The sequence below is a fragment of the Mustela lutreola genome, chromosome 9 (assembly GCF_030435805.1).
Source record: "Mustela lutreola isolate mMusLut2 chromosome 9, mMusLut2.pri, whole genome shotgun sequence".
NCBI lineage: Eukaryota > Metazoa > Chordata > Mammalia > Carnivora > Mustelidae > Mustela > Mustela lutreola.
In genome coordinates this window covers 144,058,231-144,076,396 of record NC_081298.1, presented here as the reverse complement: position 1 = coordinate 144,076,396, position 18,166 = coordinate 144,058,231, and the positions used below count along the sequence as shown (strand labels likewise).

The 18,166-nt window shown below is 49.9% G+C and overlaps 1 protein-coding gene across 1 annotated transcript in view; it reads left to right on the top strand.

Moving 5' to 3' along the window:
• The window catches only part of DCDC2C (doublecortin domain containing 2C), a 90,122-nt gene extending 72,208 nt beyond the window's left edge, over window positions 1–17,914 (top strand). The window contains exons 11-13 of the mRNA XM_059132757.1: window positions 4,597–4,660; window positions 13,970–14,017; window positions 17,273–17,914. Of these exons, the coding sequence (XP_058988740.1) occupies window positions 4,597–4,660; window positions 13,970–14,017; window positions 17,273–17,736 (576 nt within the window). The 3' untranslated portion in view covers window positions 17,737–17,914. The remainder of the gene's footprint in view (window positions 1–4,596; window positions 4,661–13,969; window positions 14,018–17,272) is intronic.
• Window positions 17,915–18,166: the final 252 nt, after the last annotated feature.

Genomic DNA, 18,166 nt, shown 5'->3' with positions numbered 1-18,166 from the left:
GCTTCATTGCAAGTGCATGGAACACAATCGATTTCTGTAGTTTGATTTTTGTATCCCGTGACCTCACATTTTTTAGAAATATTTTCTTATCTCATTTATATTTAATTGTTCCAAGAGGTCATGGTTTTTACATACCAAAATCCTGTCATTTTCCCAGTAAATAATTTTGATATCAAAAGTAGGCATTTTATTTAAAAGATCTCATTGCCTTTATCCCGTAGAAGAGGAGGAACACATACATGATGTGTAAGGGAGTTTTGTTGTTATGACAGATGTTTAAAAAGGCGTCTTAACCTGATTTCAGAGTGCATCTGCTTGGACTGTCCTTACGACTTCAGGGTGTTTCCAGTGAGATTTTCATGGTGTTATCTTCTACCCCCGTTCTGGCCTCTTGGGGAGTTGTAATGTAGATTTAGGAAAATCTACCTTCTATTGAATTATTAGTGACATTTTCTTTCTAGGTCGGTTTGGAATAGACTGGTTTCCGATTCAAAACTTGGAAATATAAAGTGAGGTGGGGATGAAAGGAATCACTGACATGCGTCAGGTTAACATTTTTCCTTATTAATAATACGGATAACTGAAAATCAAGGAAATACCCCAATAACCTCACCTAAGTGAAACGTCCCTACTCTGAGCCCATGGGGTCCAGGGCAGAGCTGATGCAAACAATACACATTTTCCTCTTTCTGTTTTTCTCCCTGGGAGGCGTTTTGGGTGAGGGAGGGTGGCAGTCACGGGAGGGGAAACCGCTGGGATCAAGTCACGGGAGGGGTAGGCAGCAAAGAAACAGCTGGGATCACAGTGAGGCAGGGCCTTGGGGAGTGGCCAGGTAAGCCCTGCTGGTGACCGTGCAACCTGGCAGAGAATGAGTGTCGCCCTCACTTCCGTGAAATGTTGTAGAAAGCATTTATGACAGTTTAAAGGAAGTGACTAGGTTTTTACAAATAAGTTTTTAAGTGTTTAATCTCAGAGACTGTATAAGGCCTTACCGATTGCTTACCGCAGGCTTTCCACGATGCTGCAGGCCAAATCGAACAGTTTTGGTGAGAACAGTGATTAAATGCAAATAGAGAAATATCTCATTTGTGTCTCATTTTTAAGCAATGCTGAGTTTTGCAGAAGCGATTTTGCATACAAGTGATGCCTCTGAAGATAAAGCCACAATTTCTTCATTTTGAAAATCCCGTCTCCTGATGAAATCAGTCGTCATCCTGCACACAGCAAATCTCTTTGCTGGGTTGTTTGCTCTTTTCAGAGAGGATTGAGGTCCCAGGCTTCTTTCTCACTGCCAAGTGGCTTCCGCTCGCTGTGTCTTCTGGGTTCTCCCGGGAACTCTGTGCAGTTTGTCCTGCCGCCTCTCGCGGTAGGACGAGGAGTGCCTCCTGCTGCTGTCAGCGTCTCGCTCCTGACGGACTCACCGGACTCACCAGTGGGAGGCAGAGGGACGCTCTGAGCACAGTTGCTCTGAGGGGGAGATGGAGACTTTCCCAGGAACGAAGCACGTGAACTTCCACATGTGGCCTCATGAGGTGGTTCTGATTCCTCTTTGCCTTCAGTTCAGCCTGGGAAGTGCCTCTTGTGGGGTTCTGGGCCTCGCGTCAGGGAAGGCTTGCTCGGTGCCCCTGGATTCTTGCGCCTCTGCTCTTTCTGCTGGTGTAAAGGTGGCCGTCTGGACGGCTTCTCGCAGCTCGGCTCGCCAGAGCCAGGTAGACCAGTGCCAGAGGTATTGTCCTGGGTTTTTTTTTCTTTGAGAGCTAATGTGTTTTGGGCTGTATTATTGAGCTGTAACCTACATACACTGGGATCTGGGGCATTCTGGCAAATGTACGCAAACACAGCATGAGTGGGGAGCAGATGACAGGTCTCCGTCCTTTGGCAACGTTTTCATTTCCACAATTTCACCCTCACGTTTGCAGGTGCTCAGCAACTCCGAACGGCCACCTGCCAAGCTGGGCAGAACGGCTGTGATTTCCTGCAGCCAGAGCCACCGGCGGCAAGGAGCCTCCCGGCCAGGGGCTGCGGAGGTGGGAGGCCGCCCCTCCCCACCCGCAGAGAATCCGCTTCCGTGCTGTCCCCCTTCGGTGCTTTCAAGGGCTGTGGTAGCTGCTTGTAGGAACCATAGTAATTTCTTCAGTTTTTTAATATCCGTCGGAGCGAAGAATCCCCTGGCTCACCACTTCACACCAGGAATCCCTTCGTGGGTCCGTTTTATCTCCTTTTTTAATGACGAACGTCTAATTTACATGCAGTGAACCTCGCCCTTCTCAGTGTGGCGATCGAGGAGTTTGGGGACATTCAGTCACGTCCCCGCCCACTCCGACGAGCACAGGACATCCGCGGCCTCCAGCTCCCTCGCGCCCCTCGTCGGCGACCCCCGTCCTTCCTCCCCTCCCTCGTGACGGGGCCACCACTCCGGGCCAGTCTGTCCGAGGTCCTGCCTCTTCCACAGTGTCCTGCGGCAGGAGCTCTGTCTTCCACTCACTGTCACCCTCGTGGGTGGGGTGCGGTGACCGGCTGCGGCCAGGCCGGCGGCTGGGCAGTGGCAGAATTCATCTCGCGCAGAACAAGGGAGAGAGGTTTATCGACAGGCAGCAGGGGAGCCGCGGCAGAGGAGACTGTCCGCCTGGAGGCAGCGGCGGGGACGGTGTGGTTAGGGGGAAGGTGAGGAAGTATGGGGAGGTGTGGGACTTTCCTTTTTTGGTACCTGTGCCTGGTTGGAGGTAGCCACGGCTCAGCGAGGGCCCGTGGATGTTTCGAGGCGGGTCCCCTGGTGGGCGCCGCGGGCCCCACTGCCTCACGCGGGTTCCTGCGGCTGCCGTCCACGGCCTGCGGGCGGCCTCTCCAAGATCCGTCTGACTCGTAGGAACCCACCGGCCGTGCCCTCACGTGCTGAGCCACGGCCACATTGCACACTTGCACACGCAACGCGGCGTGTTCGCCCGCTCCCCAGTTGAAGGACTTTGGGTTGTGCCCAGTCTTTCGCAATTTTGAAAAGAGCTGCTGTGGACGTTTACGCACTGATTGGGTAAATACCCAGGAGTGAGACTGCTGGGTTTTGTGGTACAAACATATTTAACGTTGTGACATGAAGAACTGGCCAACTCTCCCTCAGCGGCTGCCCCGTTCTGCCTGTGAGAAACCCTGCGTGTTCACGACGTATCATCTTTCTTTACATAGACTCAGATTTAATGCGTTAAAACCTGGGAAGGAGCCTGGTGTTTGGGTTCACGAGGGTTCTTCGCCTGCAGTTTTCTTGTGAGGTCTTTGTTCGGTTTGACGTCAGGTGAGGCAGGCCCCAGAAGGGGTCCCCCAGCGGGGTCTTCTCGCGTGCTCGCGGGGGTTTTGGAAAGAATGCCGCAGAGGGGAAGTGACTTGTCGTATCATTTTGGGGGACATCCGTGTGGCGTCCCCAGTAACAGTAACCTTCATTCTCGGGTGACGTGGTGTGTGTCACTTTTTACTATTCAGGCCTTCCTGCCGTGGTGTCGGCGGCGGGTCGCTGGGCTCCCTGTGGAGGAAGCGAAGTGTGAGCGCACGCACCAGCGGAGGGGATCCCCGCTTATTTCTCACGTGGTTATTCACTCGGCCATTGATGCACACATCACGGGCTTCTGTGTACTCGCCTCCCGCGCCGGGTTCTAATCCAGTACTGCAGTATCTGTTGTTCTCATTGTCCCAGTGTGGGCCGCTGTCATTTTTTCAGCCCGGCTCCTGGATCCTTTGATGTGTTTTGCTATTTTAAGAACTTCCTTTTTTTCCCTGTTAGTTCGAGTTCCTCCAGGCCCCACTGTTTTCTGTGCCCCCACCACGGACGCAGCCACGCATCCAGGGAGCCCTGGCTCTGCGCTCCCCGGCCTGCCGCACTCCCTCTGATCTGATCTGCGATCTGCGTGCGCGAAGCCTTCCTACCCCTTGTCTTCCCCACGCTCCGCCCCGGGGCAGTGGCGCTCCGGCCGTCTCTTTGCGGTGGAGTCTGTCTGTCCTACATTCTAGGCTAATGGTTTCCCTGTGGTCTCAGCTCTCTGATGAATTCAAGAAAATTGAAATTCCGTAGATTTTTTTTTTACCTTTTCTTGCTGTTAGGATAGGAGAGACTCTCTTTCCAGTTTTCCGCGTTGCGTAGTAAAGCTGGGTCCTTTCTGACAAGGGAGACATTGGGGAGGACGGGTCAGCGGTGGATAGCTTGGAGTGGCCCATGGGAATCTGTGTCAACGGGGTCCATAGGGTCTTGCTCTCCAGCTCCGTCCCTGAACTGCCCGGAGGGAAAAGCTCCGCAGACTGGGGATAGACCCACAGGCCAGAGGAGGGGTTTTCTCGTCCATGAGGATCCACGGTCTTCCTTGATCTTGGTCCGGACAGGCCAGGCCAGAGTCAAGGCACTCGCTGTTTCGTGGAAAGGTAGATCGCCTTCCTGAGCGGCTGTCATGTTTTGGCAAATCACTGTTGAAGGCACTAACTCCTGCGGTGACTAAACCTTGTCCAAACTTCAGTCCTCAGGGTCTGGCTGTGGCCAACTGTCCCACGCCCGAGGACTCCTGCTTATAGCTCAGAGAACAAAGTTTCAGCTGCTAACACTGATGGTTTCTGTTTCAGGAAGACAATTCACGAATGTCTTTTAAGAAAAGGGTTCCCTTAAGACACAACAAAAAGAAAAAAGGTATGTCATGTAGATGGTGAAGAAATAGAAATGTGTATATATTCTGTAATAATTCAGCTCTGGATGAGGATACTGGTGTGATCCTATTGTAAACAGCTGGTCTTTCTCATCTCTAGAAACACAGTTAAATGTCCAGAGGACGTTCAGTAGACAAAGGTCTCATGTCTCGCCCAGCACCCCTTTCTGGCTCCTCATCTCAGCCCCATAATAATAACATCACCAGATTAGAAATTCTTTCCTAAATTGTTTTCATAACTGTTTACTTATCATCATCATTTTTTAAATTTGTAGTTTTACTTACTTAAAAAAATTTTAAAAAGATTTTATTTGACACAGAGAGCGAGCGAGCACAAGAGGGCCACAGAGACAGAGAGAGAAGCAGACTCCCTGCTGAGCAGGGAGCCTGATGTGGGGCTTAATCCCAGGACCCCAGGATCATGACCTGAGCCAAAAGCACCCCTAGAGTTGTAGTTTTAGAGGAAGTTTGGGGTATATGCCTTTCTAGTGTAACATAATGACCACAAAGAGTGGGAACTGACATTGTACAGTATTAAATGACATAAAGCTTGGGAAATGCTTTGCAAATCGTAAAAATCCTATGGGCATATGAGCTGTTTATCTTTTCAGTAAGGTGGAGATTTTACAGATGAGGGGGCTGGGGCACAGAGTGGGTAGGTGTCCTTTCCAAGGTCACATGTTATTTCCAGTTTCTGAATTCTCCGAGTTGCAGCAGAACTCGGATGGCGTGTCTTCTGGGGTCTGAGGGTCTCGAGTCCGTGGGTAGGGGCAGAGGACCCTGCAGGTCATGCCATAGCCTCGATTCGTGGCTCAGATCTGTATCAGTACCTGCTGTGCTCTTTGGTTCTAATTTAGTTCCAAGGCAACACCTGCAGGCCTTTCCCTTGGAAGGGTGGTGGTTACAGTTCCGTGAGATGATAGTGTCTTCCCAGTTTACCTCACGGCAGAGATTACCTAGCTCTGTTTGTTGCTCCCGCTCCCCCTGTGGACCTGTGTGTGAGGACCTGGGCATTGTTCCCCTTGAAGAAAGATAGAGGGTGTCTCCACGGGAGAGGCTGAAGGGGGCTCTGCTGGCTCGTAGGGAGGAGATGCGCCCAAACTCCCTAGTCCTGTGGGCGGGCTGTCACCTATCATGTCTCACGGGCTGAAGTCTCTAGCAGTGTCCATGGCTAAAATAAACTAGCTTCCAGGAGAGCCTTGAGGGTTCTACGTGAAGGAGGAGAGCACTGGATTCTTGTTGGGCAGCGCTGCCAAGCGCCAGCGGGAGCCGGTGTCTGGGGACCAGTGAGACTGGGTTAAAGGAGAGGCAGTGGTTTTCAGGCTCTCAGGCAGCAGTGAGGTTCTGCATGCCAGCTGACCTTTTATATTATTCCCCCTTTGTGAACTGGGAGTGGGGGACGCAGGCTGACGGAGGACCCATCCTACCTTATTATGTTTGGGACTTTAATTTTAAATTTTCATTATAATTGTTTAAATCTCCACAATCAAAATCTTTCAACAATTTCATTTTTATTTAAGATTTTATTTATTTATATGAGAGAGAGAGAGGGAAACTCAGTGGGGGGAGCAGCAGAGGGAGAGGGAGAAGCAGACTCCTCACTGAGCAGGGAGCCTGACTCGGGGCTCGATCCCAGGACCCTGAGATCATGACCTGAGCTAAAGGGAGATGCTCAACCACTGGCCACCCAGGTGTCCTTCAACAATAATTTCTACTGGATGTTGGGGAAATAGAATCTCCAGTGAATGCTGGCGAATGCCGACCTCTTGGGTTTCCCCTCTTCTTGGTAACTTAAGAGGAAAGTCATCATTCAGTATGATAAATGCCAAGAAGATGGCCAGAGAATTGTTTTGTTTCCTCTGAAAGAAAAGAAGTGGTTTATAAAGTGCCTCCCTTGAATGTACTGCTAGAAGGTGGGGTTTGCCTGGCGTGGGGCTCACGTGGGGCCCCTGATCACCACCTCACGGCCAAAGGGAACCAGCTGGGCACCGCGGGTAAGTTGTCCGGAATGTCCATTTAGTTGTAGGGTAAGGGTCTGAGCCACAGCATCTCTTCGTTATTTGATTTTTAACTGAAGGATGCTCTCCAGGTGACATTCATGCCAGAGAAATCCTTGTGAGCAACCCCTAACCTGTCTCTCCTCCCTGCTCCTCCTGTGCCCTCCCCTGCACTCAAAGTCTGGAATACTTTAAAAGAATCCCATTAAACGCTACAGGCTTTTATGGAGCCGTAAGCATAGGAAACATACTGGACCATCTGCTTTAACGGTGCTCTAAAAATACGCACAGATTCCACAGCGTCTCCATAGACGGTTCCTTTTTAAAATTTTCATTTCCACAGCCTTGCCAGGTGACAATCCTCATTTTCCAAAGGAGAACAGAATAACAACCTGCCTTGTCCTCGGTGACATAGGTGACAGGAGAAACAGCAGAAATTCAAGCAAATCCCTTTCTCTTCCTTGCAACCCTCCCGTTGTCAGGGAGGTGCCGTGCTGGCCGCAGGTTTGCCCCTCACGCCAGCACTGAGTCACCTTGATGAGGTGACTATGAGTGATTTGATGACTCCTCCTGTTTTTTTTTTAATTTTTTAAAGTTTATTTTTATTTTTTTAAATAAATAAATTTATTTACTTTTAGCATAACAGCATTCATTATTTTTTCACCACACCCAGTGCTCCATGCAATCCGTGCCCTCCCTAATACCCACCACCTGGGACCCCAAGCTCCCAACCCCGCCACTTCAAAGCCCTCAGATTGTTTTTCAGAGTCCATAGTCTCTCATGGTTCACCTCCCCTTCCAATTTCCCCCAACTCCCTTCTCGTCTCTAACTCCCCGTGTCCTCCATGCTATTTGTTATGCTCCACAAATAAGTGAAACCATGTGATAATTGACTCTCTCTGTTTGACTGATTTCACTCAGCATCATCTCCTCCAGTCCCGTCCATGTTGCTACAAAAGTTGGTTTCCCAGTGGCCAGGTTGTCTCTGTGCTCTACTTCATGGGTCTGTGGCTCAATGACAGACTTCAAGGTCTCCGGGCACTTTTTCACTCGAATACAGTCCAGTCTGAGGCCACTGGAGATTGTGGCCCAGTGCAAAGATTGATTTGGGAGAAGGCAATGAGTGCATTTCACACCTCACTTAAAAAATGTCACCTTTCAGGGCACCTGGGTGGCTCAGTGGGTTAAGCCTATGCCTTTGGCTCAGGTCATGATCTCAGGGTCCTGGGATCGAGCCCCACATCGGGCTCTCTGCTCAGCAGTGAGACTGCTTCCTCCTCTCTCTCTCTGCCTGCCTCTCTGCCTACTTGTGATCTCTCTCTCTCTGTGTCAAATAAAATACAATAAAATCTTAAAAAAAAAGTCACCTTTCCCACCGAGTGCTTGTGGCTGTTCGTGGCCACCTGTCCCAGCGGCCTCTGTAGAAGCGGGTGTTTCAGGGCCCGGAGTTCTGGCCCCTTGAAACCCCCATTTCCAGAACAGTGCTGTGCCGTCTTACATTCTGTGTTTGCAAGATTCTGTTTTCTGGGGCCATGAGGCCATTTTAAGTCCCTGAGGTTTAATCCAAGATGGTAATAGCTTCATTTGTTTGTTTCACGTTACTGGGAATGATTCGTGGCTGCGTCCCATTGCTGTTATTTTTCTTGTTTTTGAAAATTGGGAAGTACTTCAGAGGGTGACCGTGCTTGGAGATGGGTCTTTGTGGAGGTCATCAGGGACGAGGAGGTCACTGGGGGCCCTGATCCCCACTGACCGATGCCCTTACAAGAAGAGACCAGGACGTAGACACGCACTAAGGGATGACCACATGAGGACACAGGGGCAGGATGGCCACCTACACACCCACGAGAGAGCCCCGGGAGCAACCAATACCGCTGACACCTTGACCTTAGCCTTCTGGCCTCCAGGACCGTGAGACAGTACCTTTCGGTCCTAGTGGCCCTCCAGCTCTGCCGCTGTCTCTCCTGCAGCCCCTAGGGTCTGCCTGCACCCGGCACGCTCCCCACCCTCACCCCCCAGCCTGGGGCCCCCATACTCAGCTGCGTCTTCCTTGGGGGAGCATTAGAGTCCCATGTCTCTGTGTGCCTTGTCCCCAGCTGGTCAGAGCTCGGGGCAGGGAGGTGTGGTTAGAATTTGTCCCATGAGTTGGAACCTGTGACGACCAGCGGGGGCATGGGGCGCCGCGCACAGTGCTGTGGGCACTGGCATAACTGGTGGAGGGAAGGCTGTGTGTGACTTGGGGAACGACTCTGCCGCCTCAGGCCGAGGGTGACAGCAGGTGGTGGGTATTAGAGAGGGCACGGATAGCATGGAGCACTGGGTGTGGTGAAAAAATAATGAATACTGTTTTTCTGAAAACAAATAAATTGAAAAAATTAAAAAAAAATATTTGAAGAGAAGGAACAAAAGAATCAGAAGGAAAGACCGATACGTTTCCCGCTGGGATCCTGTCAGCTCCTTCTGTCAGCTTTTCTCAGCTGATGAGCATGTGAGGGGCTGCCCCGTCCCTGCCGGAAGCTGCTGGCGCTGGGCCTGCCACGCCCAGGGGTGGGCTTCGGTTCACCGGGGGCTCTTTGAGTTTTGAATCTAATCCTTGCCTTTAGCCAGAACTTGAGCTGCGTGATTCTAGAGAAAAGTGTTCGCTATACTTTCCTCCTTAGATACTTCCCTTACTCCTAAACCCAAGTCGTTTCTGAGAACCTCACACCTCTCTCTCTTTCGTGCTGGCCAGACTCACGCCATTCCTCTATAGGAACCGGTCTGGGGTCCTTCTGGGGAGGTACTGTGGTTTGGTCCCAGAAAACCGCAATAAAGCCGGTACTCCAGTAAGCGGATACTGCAATAAAGCAAAGTCAGATGAAGGTTTTGGTTTCCTACTGGATAGAACAGTTACACTTATACTACATTGTACTACATTCTACCTAGCAGTATGTTTACAAAACAATATACATACTTCAGAAATACTTTATTGCTAAAAAGTACTCTCATCGGAGATTTCAGGAGATTTCAGCCGGTGGTAATCATCGCTCATAGGTCACCATAACACATTTAACAATAGTGAGAAGGTTTGAGTTACTGCAAGAATCACCAAGTGTGGCATGGAGACATGAGCAGATGTTGTTGGAACAATGGTGCTGACAGACATGCTTGATTCGGAGTTGCCACAAACCTTCAATTTGCCAAAGAAACAAAAGTCAAAATACAAACCCAGTATCTGCAAAGTGCAGTAAGGCAAATTGCAATAAACTGAGGTCTGCCTCAATACGCAGCCCCTCTCCGGTTTCGTAGGATTGATAATGTCAGCTCTATTACATGATCTTTCAAGGTCATAAAAATTATTTCTTGGTGTCTGTACAACAAGTTGAATTTATATGGCTGTTTTCCTCTTCCGAGATGGGACACTCTGTGCCTTATACGCAGGAATGCAGGAAAAGGGGCCTTTGTCCTACCTGAGAGCCATGGAAACAGGGTATAGGCTTTCTCCCGTTTATTGACGTCACTCCTCCAGAATGGTCTTGTGGAGAAGCTGTCATTGGCTACATTGACACTGATAAGAGAACATTTATATGTAGTTACTTACAAATTGTATGAAAACTGCTTGGGAATTGATGAGAAACAAAGTGTTAGTTGGAGGAGCTGAGCGTTCAAATGAACTATAAGAGTTTAATCAACGATGTGTGTGGAGGGAAGCGTGCTAGACCGAGAGCCGGCGAGTCCCCGCCCTGCCTCCCGGATCTGTGGCATCCAAGCAAGTCACTCAAACTCTTTGAACGTTACATTCTTCATCTCCAGAGTCGATAGCATCTGGCACTGTTGTGCTGTTAAATGAGGACAGGAATCTGGAGGTATACTGGGAGCTCTAAACAGCATCCGAACTTAGAGCCATTCTCCATTCTGTGCCGGCTTCCCTTGGATCTCCCCCAAGCTCTGCGGGTCTGTCTGGTGTTGTGGAGAGCACCTCCTTCTCCTCGCTCGGCCGAGGGCCTCTCCCGCCGTGTCACCTGCCCCCTCCTGCTGTGTCTTGCTTTGATTTCCGGCCATCTCTGCACACCTCCTTTGGACGGGTCGTCCAGTTGGCATTCTCCCTCATTGCGTGCTTAAAAATAGTCAGGCTGAAACTCTTGCTGACATCGAATGGCCCAGGATGGAATTCTCACCGGCTTTCACCATACACTTTTGTTGAATTTCTTGGCAGATTTCACAGGAATAATACCTATAGCATAATGTGTTGTCATTCCTTTCCAATGAGATGCTGACATGTTTTCATCAGCATGAAGAAAAGAGAATAAACAGCTTACGACATGATGGGAATCAGGTCTAGGAAGGCACCTTAACGATCCGACAGCTATCCCTCCTCCCATCATTTCTCTTCTGATGAGCTTCTACTGTCATTACTATCTGGGTCTTAATTTTATGTGTAAAATAAAAGGCAAGGACAAAATCGTTGGTTTTCGGTCTTTGAAAGGGAACAGGGCAATGTTCTATAGTGGAGAACCGCAGGGGTCAAGGTTAGCACCACCAGTGATAAAGTAATGTCAGTCTCATATACATTTTCGTACGGTGCAGGAGAAGGACGTTGCGTCTCTCTGCTCTTGCTCCGCCCAGCCCGTAACTCTGGTCCACGCATGAGAAGCGCTCAGCCACACCCCACCTGGGGGACGTTCTGTGAACACCCAGCCAGCGTCCTGGCCATGGGAAGCGAGGAGAGCCTGAGAAGCTGTCACAGTTCAGAGGACACTAGGAGACATGCCCGCTGGCTGCAAGCACGCTGGTGAATTCGGTCCTGGAACAGAAAAAGGATATTAATGGAAAAACTGGTGGAATCCAAATAAAACCTGCAATTAAATAGTATTGTCTTAATACTAACTTCAGTTTTTATTAATGCACGATGGTTACGTCAGACGCTGACTCCAGGCAGAGTGAGGTGAGGGGGAGGCTGGAGCTCTGTCAGCATCGCAGAGGGCACCGGACATGCGCTGTACATGACTTGGTGATGACGAGGCCCAAGGTGTGGTCTTGGGAGAAGGACGGAGGACAGGCTTGCCAGATGTGATGAGAGGCAGAGCTGGCCCAGGGAGGTTTGCCTCGAGTGGCTGCTGAGCTCTCTAAGGGCTGTGACCGAGGCTCTGGGGGAGGGACTGTGGATCGGGAGAGTCAGGGAGAGAGGGGTGGGGTGGCCTCAGGGAGAGGAAGTGGCCGGTGGGGCCCGAGGACAGGACTGGGAAGGCTTATAGGAAGGAGCAAGGGCTAACGGTCCGGAACGGGCAGCGAGGAGGAGGAGGACCCGCCCGTCCCCACTTCCGAGCGTGTGGAAGGGCCAGCAGCCATCGCTGGGGAAGACTGTGCAGAAGCTGTGTCCTCAGGAGGGTGTGAGTTGGGTCACTTTTTCTGCAGGGCTCTTGGAAGCTTGTGTACCTCGGAGCCGCCATCTGCATCTGGAAGTTTATCCTGAGGCTGTTAATTCAGACGATTTCGTATTCTCCATTGCCAGACTGCATGTTGATTACAACTTGAAATAGCAAGCGGTGGTTCTGTGACTTAAACTTATTTCCATTTTAGGGGGCTTTTCTCTATGTCCCAAATTTTCTATCATGTGCACATTTGAACACAGAAAACTGAAATTATTTTAAAAATAAAATAGCCTATACTGGCCGCAGTCTGGCTCATTAGGTTACCCTGTTTTTCTAGGTCCCCAGTGGGAAAAGAATCCTTCAAGCCACCATCAGAGATGTTGTGACTTCAAACTACTTTTCGATTTAATTTGAAATTCCCTCTAAGGACTTGGAAAATGTCTTTCCTGATTTATTTTAAAACATTCTAGCCCACAGAGAAATCAGATGCCTAGGTAATAGTTACAATGTACAAAAATTAAATGCCATCTAACTCTGGGCTTCTAACTTTTTGCAAGGGAATTATACCCTAAACCAAAACATTGGATTTGTTTTCACCAATTGGAGGCTGAAATCTTCATTCACAGTGAGAGGCCACCGTCGACTGCGGCAGTCACAGAAGTAAGTGACAACGGAAATGAGGTTTCCGGGCAGCGCTGACTACCGTTCTCACAAAACGTTCCAGTCATGAATACTTTGAAGCGGACAAGTGATGGGATTCCCCGTGGACAGAGGCAGGTTTTCCTGACCTCCTCCAGCTGCTGCGGCGAGCCTGGCTCCGGGCGGCCTCTGGCCTCCCACGACGTCCTCGCGACCAGCCAGCTCCTGAAACTTGGGTTCCCGTTCATTCTCCTCTGCCCCAGTTTTCAGATGCCGCAGCTGCAGCCGGTGGCAGTTTAATCTTTCCGATCGAATCTTGTAACCGCGTCTCGAATTTCTTCCTCCAGAGGTCGTCAGCTCCCCCAGCTGCCCTTGTCCATCTTGTCCGTCATTTCTTGCCAAAATGTCAGGCTTTCAGAAGAGCTTCAGTCTAGCTGTTTGGCTCCTGGATTCAAGTTCACCGACAGGCTTCTTAGCAGAAATATTTCTGTGTTAATCATGCCAGTGGAGACCTGGACACAGCAGCACACTCAGAAGCATGTATCCACGATAGGAGCGATATTTTCATGCCACGGTCCTGAGCTGGCAGCAACTCGGTAAACCTCAGGATACCTGAAGGCAGAAAAGAGAGCCAAATTGCCAGAGTCAAAGCCAAATTGCCAGAGAAGCTGTTACGCGGGGCAGACCCGCATAGGCTGCGGGAGTCTATTCATGTGGTTCCAGGTGTATTAGTGGGTTCTATCTTGCAAGCATTGATGTTAAGTCCTGCATTTCTTTCAGTGTTTTTCATTTTAGACCAAATGCTCTATTTTTATTGCTGTTTACTGTTGTTTTTGAAAGGCAGCTGCTGTGCAAGTTGAGCTGGTTTGCATTTTCTGGTTGCTCGAAGGGTACACCCGACACCTGCATTACACGGTTTACTGGTGTAACCAGAGAGACTCTGGTACCTAGCAAATCTTGTGCAGAGTGAAGGAAATGCCACCACGTGTCCCTAACTTTCCTCGCTGAAGCGGCACGAGGAAGCAGTTTAGGAAAAATGTGCTTTTCTTTAGAGGAAGAAAAATAAGGTCACTGTTCTGCCAGTTGCCCTGTGACTGCAGGAACTACAGTTTGCATGATGTGGGCACCACTTTCTGTGTCACGACGCACGGTTATCCTTTGGCTGAAATTGCTCTACACTCCCTCAAGCTACATCCCGTGGTTATGCTCCAGCCAACTCTTTAGGCGTAGATGGTCCATCGAAATCTCACGGTGTGTGAGCCCTTTGGTTAGTTTACTAATATCTGGATTTCTCTCTCTTTTCCAGCATCTCTCAAGAACCTCAGCGAGAATAAAAAAGTGGTTCCATTTCCTGGTAAGAGAGTGAATTATCGATGATCATTTGTGGGGGCACGTGTGACACATGCAGGTGGCTGTTCTGGCTCACTTTGTCCATTTGTGAGTTTCCCCATTGAAGAAGTCCCACGTGGGTTACTTTGTGCATCACCTGAGCCTGGGCACCCACCGGCCCTTCCGTCAACTGGCCGCCTCCCACTGGTATTACGTGGCCATGAACAGATGACTTACTCCTCACTAAGCAGGGTCCCCTCTAAACTGTACGTGGTAGGGCCGGGTTTTTCAGAGCGTGACAAGTGCAGGGTGAGACCCGCCGTACGGTGGTGCTCTCTGCCAGCCCACAGTTCAGTGCCGGCGTTATGCCATTACTGTAATACTTCACTGTACACTCTTCTAATATTTTGTAGAAAAAAAGGGGGGGGCAGAGAAGAGGAAAAGTAAAGCTCCTGAAACCTGTGACAAGCAGTACAGATTCCAGACAGAGACTTGAGACAGAGGAGGGCGTCCAGGTGATACCTTTTTAGCCCCATGGAGAGGTCCGCTGGGTCGTGGGCTCAGCTCTGATAGGAAACTGGGCACGTGTGTGTGACAACAGCATCATCTCATTGGCGACTGCACTCAAAGGACAAGGAGAGCTCAGGGAGTTTGGAAATATGTTTTATTGCATAATAATAGAACACATTTTATTTTCTATTAATATTTAACATAAGCTTATATTACATTTTATGGTAATCTATTACTCACGTAAATGTGCTTTAATATCTTAATTCTATTTTTAATCTCACACATTCTAATTTTAGGAATGTGTTTTTTAGGAATGTGTTTAGGAATGCTCTATGTGTAGGGCTGGGGGATGGCTGGTTCTTTTATTCTTTATTGCCTTATTCTGCCATTTATCCGACATTTTCTGAGTCCCTTCCCGTGGTGCGTTGAGCTGGGTGCTGGAGACACAGGGCTGAGTGAGGCAGCCCTGCCTGCGCGGAGGGGCAGGTGGACGGTGAGCAGGACCACAGCCACCCGCGGGAGGGAGCGTGCGAGCGGCCCAGGCTGCTGAGCGGGTCCCCTGCGCCCAGCGCCTCCCCGGGTTTACAAAGAGCGGCTTGGGCCGTGCTGGCTCTCACTGCCTCGGCCTGTCGTTGGCTCACGGTCAGATTACCTCGGGGCAGTTCCTAGTTCCCCCTTTGCTGTTTAAACTCCAGCATGATCAGGAGTGGATCATGATCCATTTTTCTCACTCTGCTTTCATTCACTCACCACCATCAGCCTGCGTTTTTAAGACTCGCATTTTACCCTGTTTCAAGAAGGAAATAAACGGAAAGAAATTGAGCTGGAACCTTGAAAGCGAAGGCGACTCCTGCGGTCCTTAAAGGAGCGGGCCGGGACTCGTGTGGACGCGGAGGGAAGCGGTGTGACCTGCCGGTCTGTGCAGTGTGGACCCCGGTCTGCGCCGGCGCTTGGCTGAGCCCCAGGCGTGTGCGTGCGTGAGGGGGGCTCAGTCCTGTTCTCCCCCCGAAGCTCACTTACGGCGGGCGGGGGGCGCAGGTGCACACGCGGGAGGCGGGCAGGGGGTGTCTCGCCGCCGGCCCGGGCCGGGAGAGGCCGCAGGGGCTATGGATGGTGCAGGAGAGGGGAGGATCCCTCGGGGGAGGGGAGGGTCCCACGTGCGCAGCTCGCGGCAGGGCCGTGGTTTCCCGCCACCCAAACGCAGAGGGCCTGTCAGGCCTGTGAGAGGAGGCAGAAGTGTCCGGCGACTCCGTGTAAGGTGGTCTGCTGGCTGGGGAGGCCGCGTCACTCAGCCCCTGACTCAGGACTGTGCGCAGGAGCGAGTCCTCCTCCGTTCGGGGCCCGCGTGTCAGGACTGTGGGCAGGAGCGAGTCCCCCGTGGTTCTGGGCCTGTGTGGGGCGGAGGCCACACTGGTGTCCCTCCTTCCGGCTGGGACACTCGGCCGTCTTCCCCACAGGGCCTGCCGGGGAGCGGCAGGAGGCGCTGCCTCTGATGTTGGCCTCCCAGCCAGAGAGGCGGGACTGGGTCACAGCAGGAGTGTGTCCCCACGCCGAGGGGGCTGGCAGGAAGGGCCTAGCTGGCTCTGGCCACGGGGAGGGGGGGGTGCGGTTCTTGCTGCAACCTTGTGTGTCATTTAGAGGGTTTGGGCCTTATCTTGTCACTGTGTCAGAGCAGAGGTGTGATATGGTCAAATTAGTGTTGAAGGTGATGACTTGGAGAACAGCAGGGAAGGGAGAGTGAGCCGCACCTGCACTCACAGCATTCTGGGGGGTGAGGAGGCCGGGGCCTGGCCTGCGCTGTTGAGAGGAGCCAGCGTTCCCTGAACGACAGAGGCCTGGGGTGGGATGGGCTGCAGGGAAGGGACAGGGTTCCCTGCGGTGACAGAGGCCTGGTATGGGTGTGGGCTACCACTAGAAAGAGAATGGGCTTTGCAGGAGTTGACCAGATTGATAAGATTGGCCACAGGCTGGATATGGGGAGCACGGATAAAGTTGGAGTTGGGGCTCTGGACTGGGGTCTAGGTCTTGGTTCTGCAAAGGTGAGAAAGAACAGGTTTGAGGGAGGGAAAGCACATCGGCTGAGACCCCTGGCTTCTCTGAGGTTCCAGGAGGTCTCTCACTGAAGATGTTCTTCCACGGGCGGTCTCAAATAGCTCTTTCTCCAGTTTCCAGGAGCAGCCTTTGATTCCCTATGCCCAATGGCCTATATCACTATAGGGATAGATGGTATCATCGTTGACGACTGTGGTTTGGCAAGTGGTAGTACCTCTTAATAAGTACCTCATAATCTTTCTGCTTCTAAAGGTTGTTTTCATGTGTTGGTTCCTTTTCTGGAGAAAGACAGTGGCTCTGGAGTCTTCTGCACTCTGATTCTTCCTTTTTGATATTACTAAAAGTGTCTTTTTTACCTCAGTGACCTGAGAAAAAGCAAGAGTCTTCCCTATGGTTTTTCAATTTTTAAACAACCAACAAATATATATTTAATATTTGGTAACACATCATTTATACTTGCTTTTCTCTTAAGCTTCTCTATAACCTATTTTATGGTTATTTAAGATCTTATATCCAAGTGAGAGTAAAGGTGATGATGTATGTAAAGCATATTTTAATTGTAATATCCTGTGTATTATTTTTACTAAAATATTATCACTATCAATATGAAATCAATGATACAGTAGCAATGTTTGTCATTTTATGATTTATTTCACTTGGTTTAGATGGCTACTATGTTGATTGGTGATTTTGTCTTATTTTGTTTACTGAAAACAAGAAAAAGAATCATATGGCATTCTAGAGGAAAGAAACACACCTGTACTACTAGAAACCCCACTAGAAATAGAAGACCAAAGAGAACCACCAATGGAACAACAACCACAAGAGTCATCATTGAACCAATCGGAAGAACAACCTGAGGAACTAGAATTGCTCAAAGAGCCATATTGGAGACAAGCATCCCAAGAACAGATGCCTGACAAGCAAGAATCACTTGAGTGGCCATCCTTGGGACAACAATTCCCAAAACAGATACCTGACAAGCAAGAATCATTTGACTGGCTGTCCTTGGGACAACCATCTCAAGAAGAGATACCTGACAAAAAGGAGTCATTTGTATGTCCATCCTTGGGACAACCATCCCAAGAACAGATACCTGACAAACAAGAATCATTTGAGCAACCATCACCGGGACAAAAAGAGATGACTCAGGGAAAAAACATTAAACAACAAATACCATGAAAACAAAATATGAGCCACGTTGTAAGGAACAACAGTCAGAAGCTACAAAGGATCATAAGGCAAATGAAAATAAAATTAGGCATTTTTTCACATTATACAGAAGAAGAGGTATGCTAGTACAATATTAAAACTGTACATTTCATATTTTGGTGGCCAACATTAAAAACGAATGACCAAGACTCAATTCACCTGGAATTCCTTCCTCTGTTCCCTGAATGTGAAGCTGGAAGGGGAGGGAAGTGACTAGTGAGACATAATGTATCTTGCCCCCTGGCTCAGACCTTCATTTCTTGGGATATCAGTCCGTATCTGGCATTCCAGAGGGACTCCTCTGCCCTGAAATTGGCATATACTTACACCTTGACCTATGTTTACTTTCTCCTGTTTAAAAGTGAATTCAGGTATCTTATAATTATACATGTTATAATAT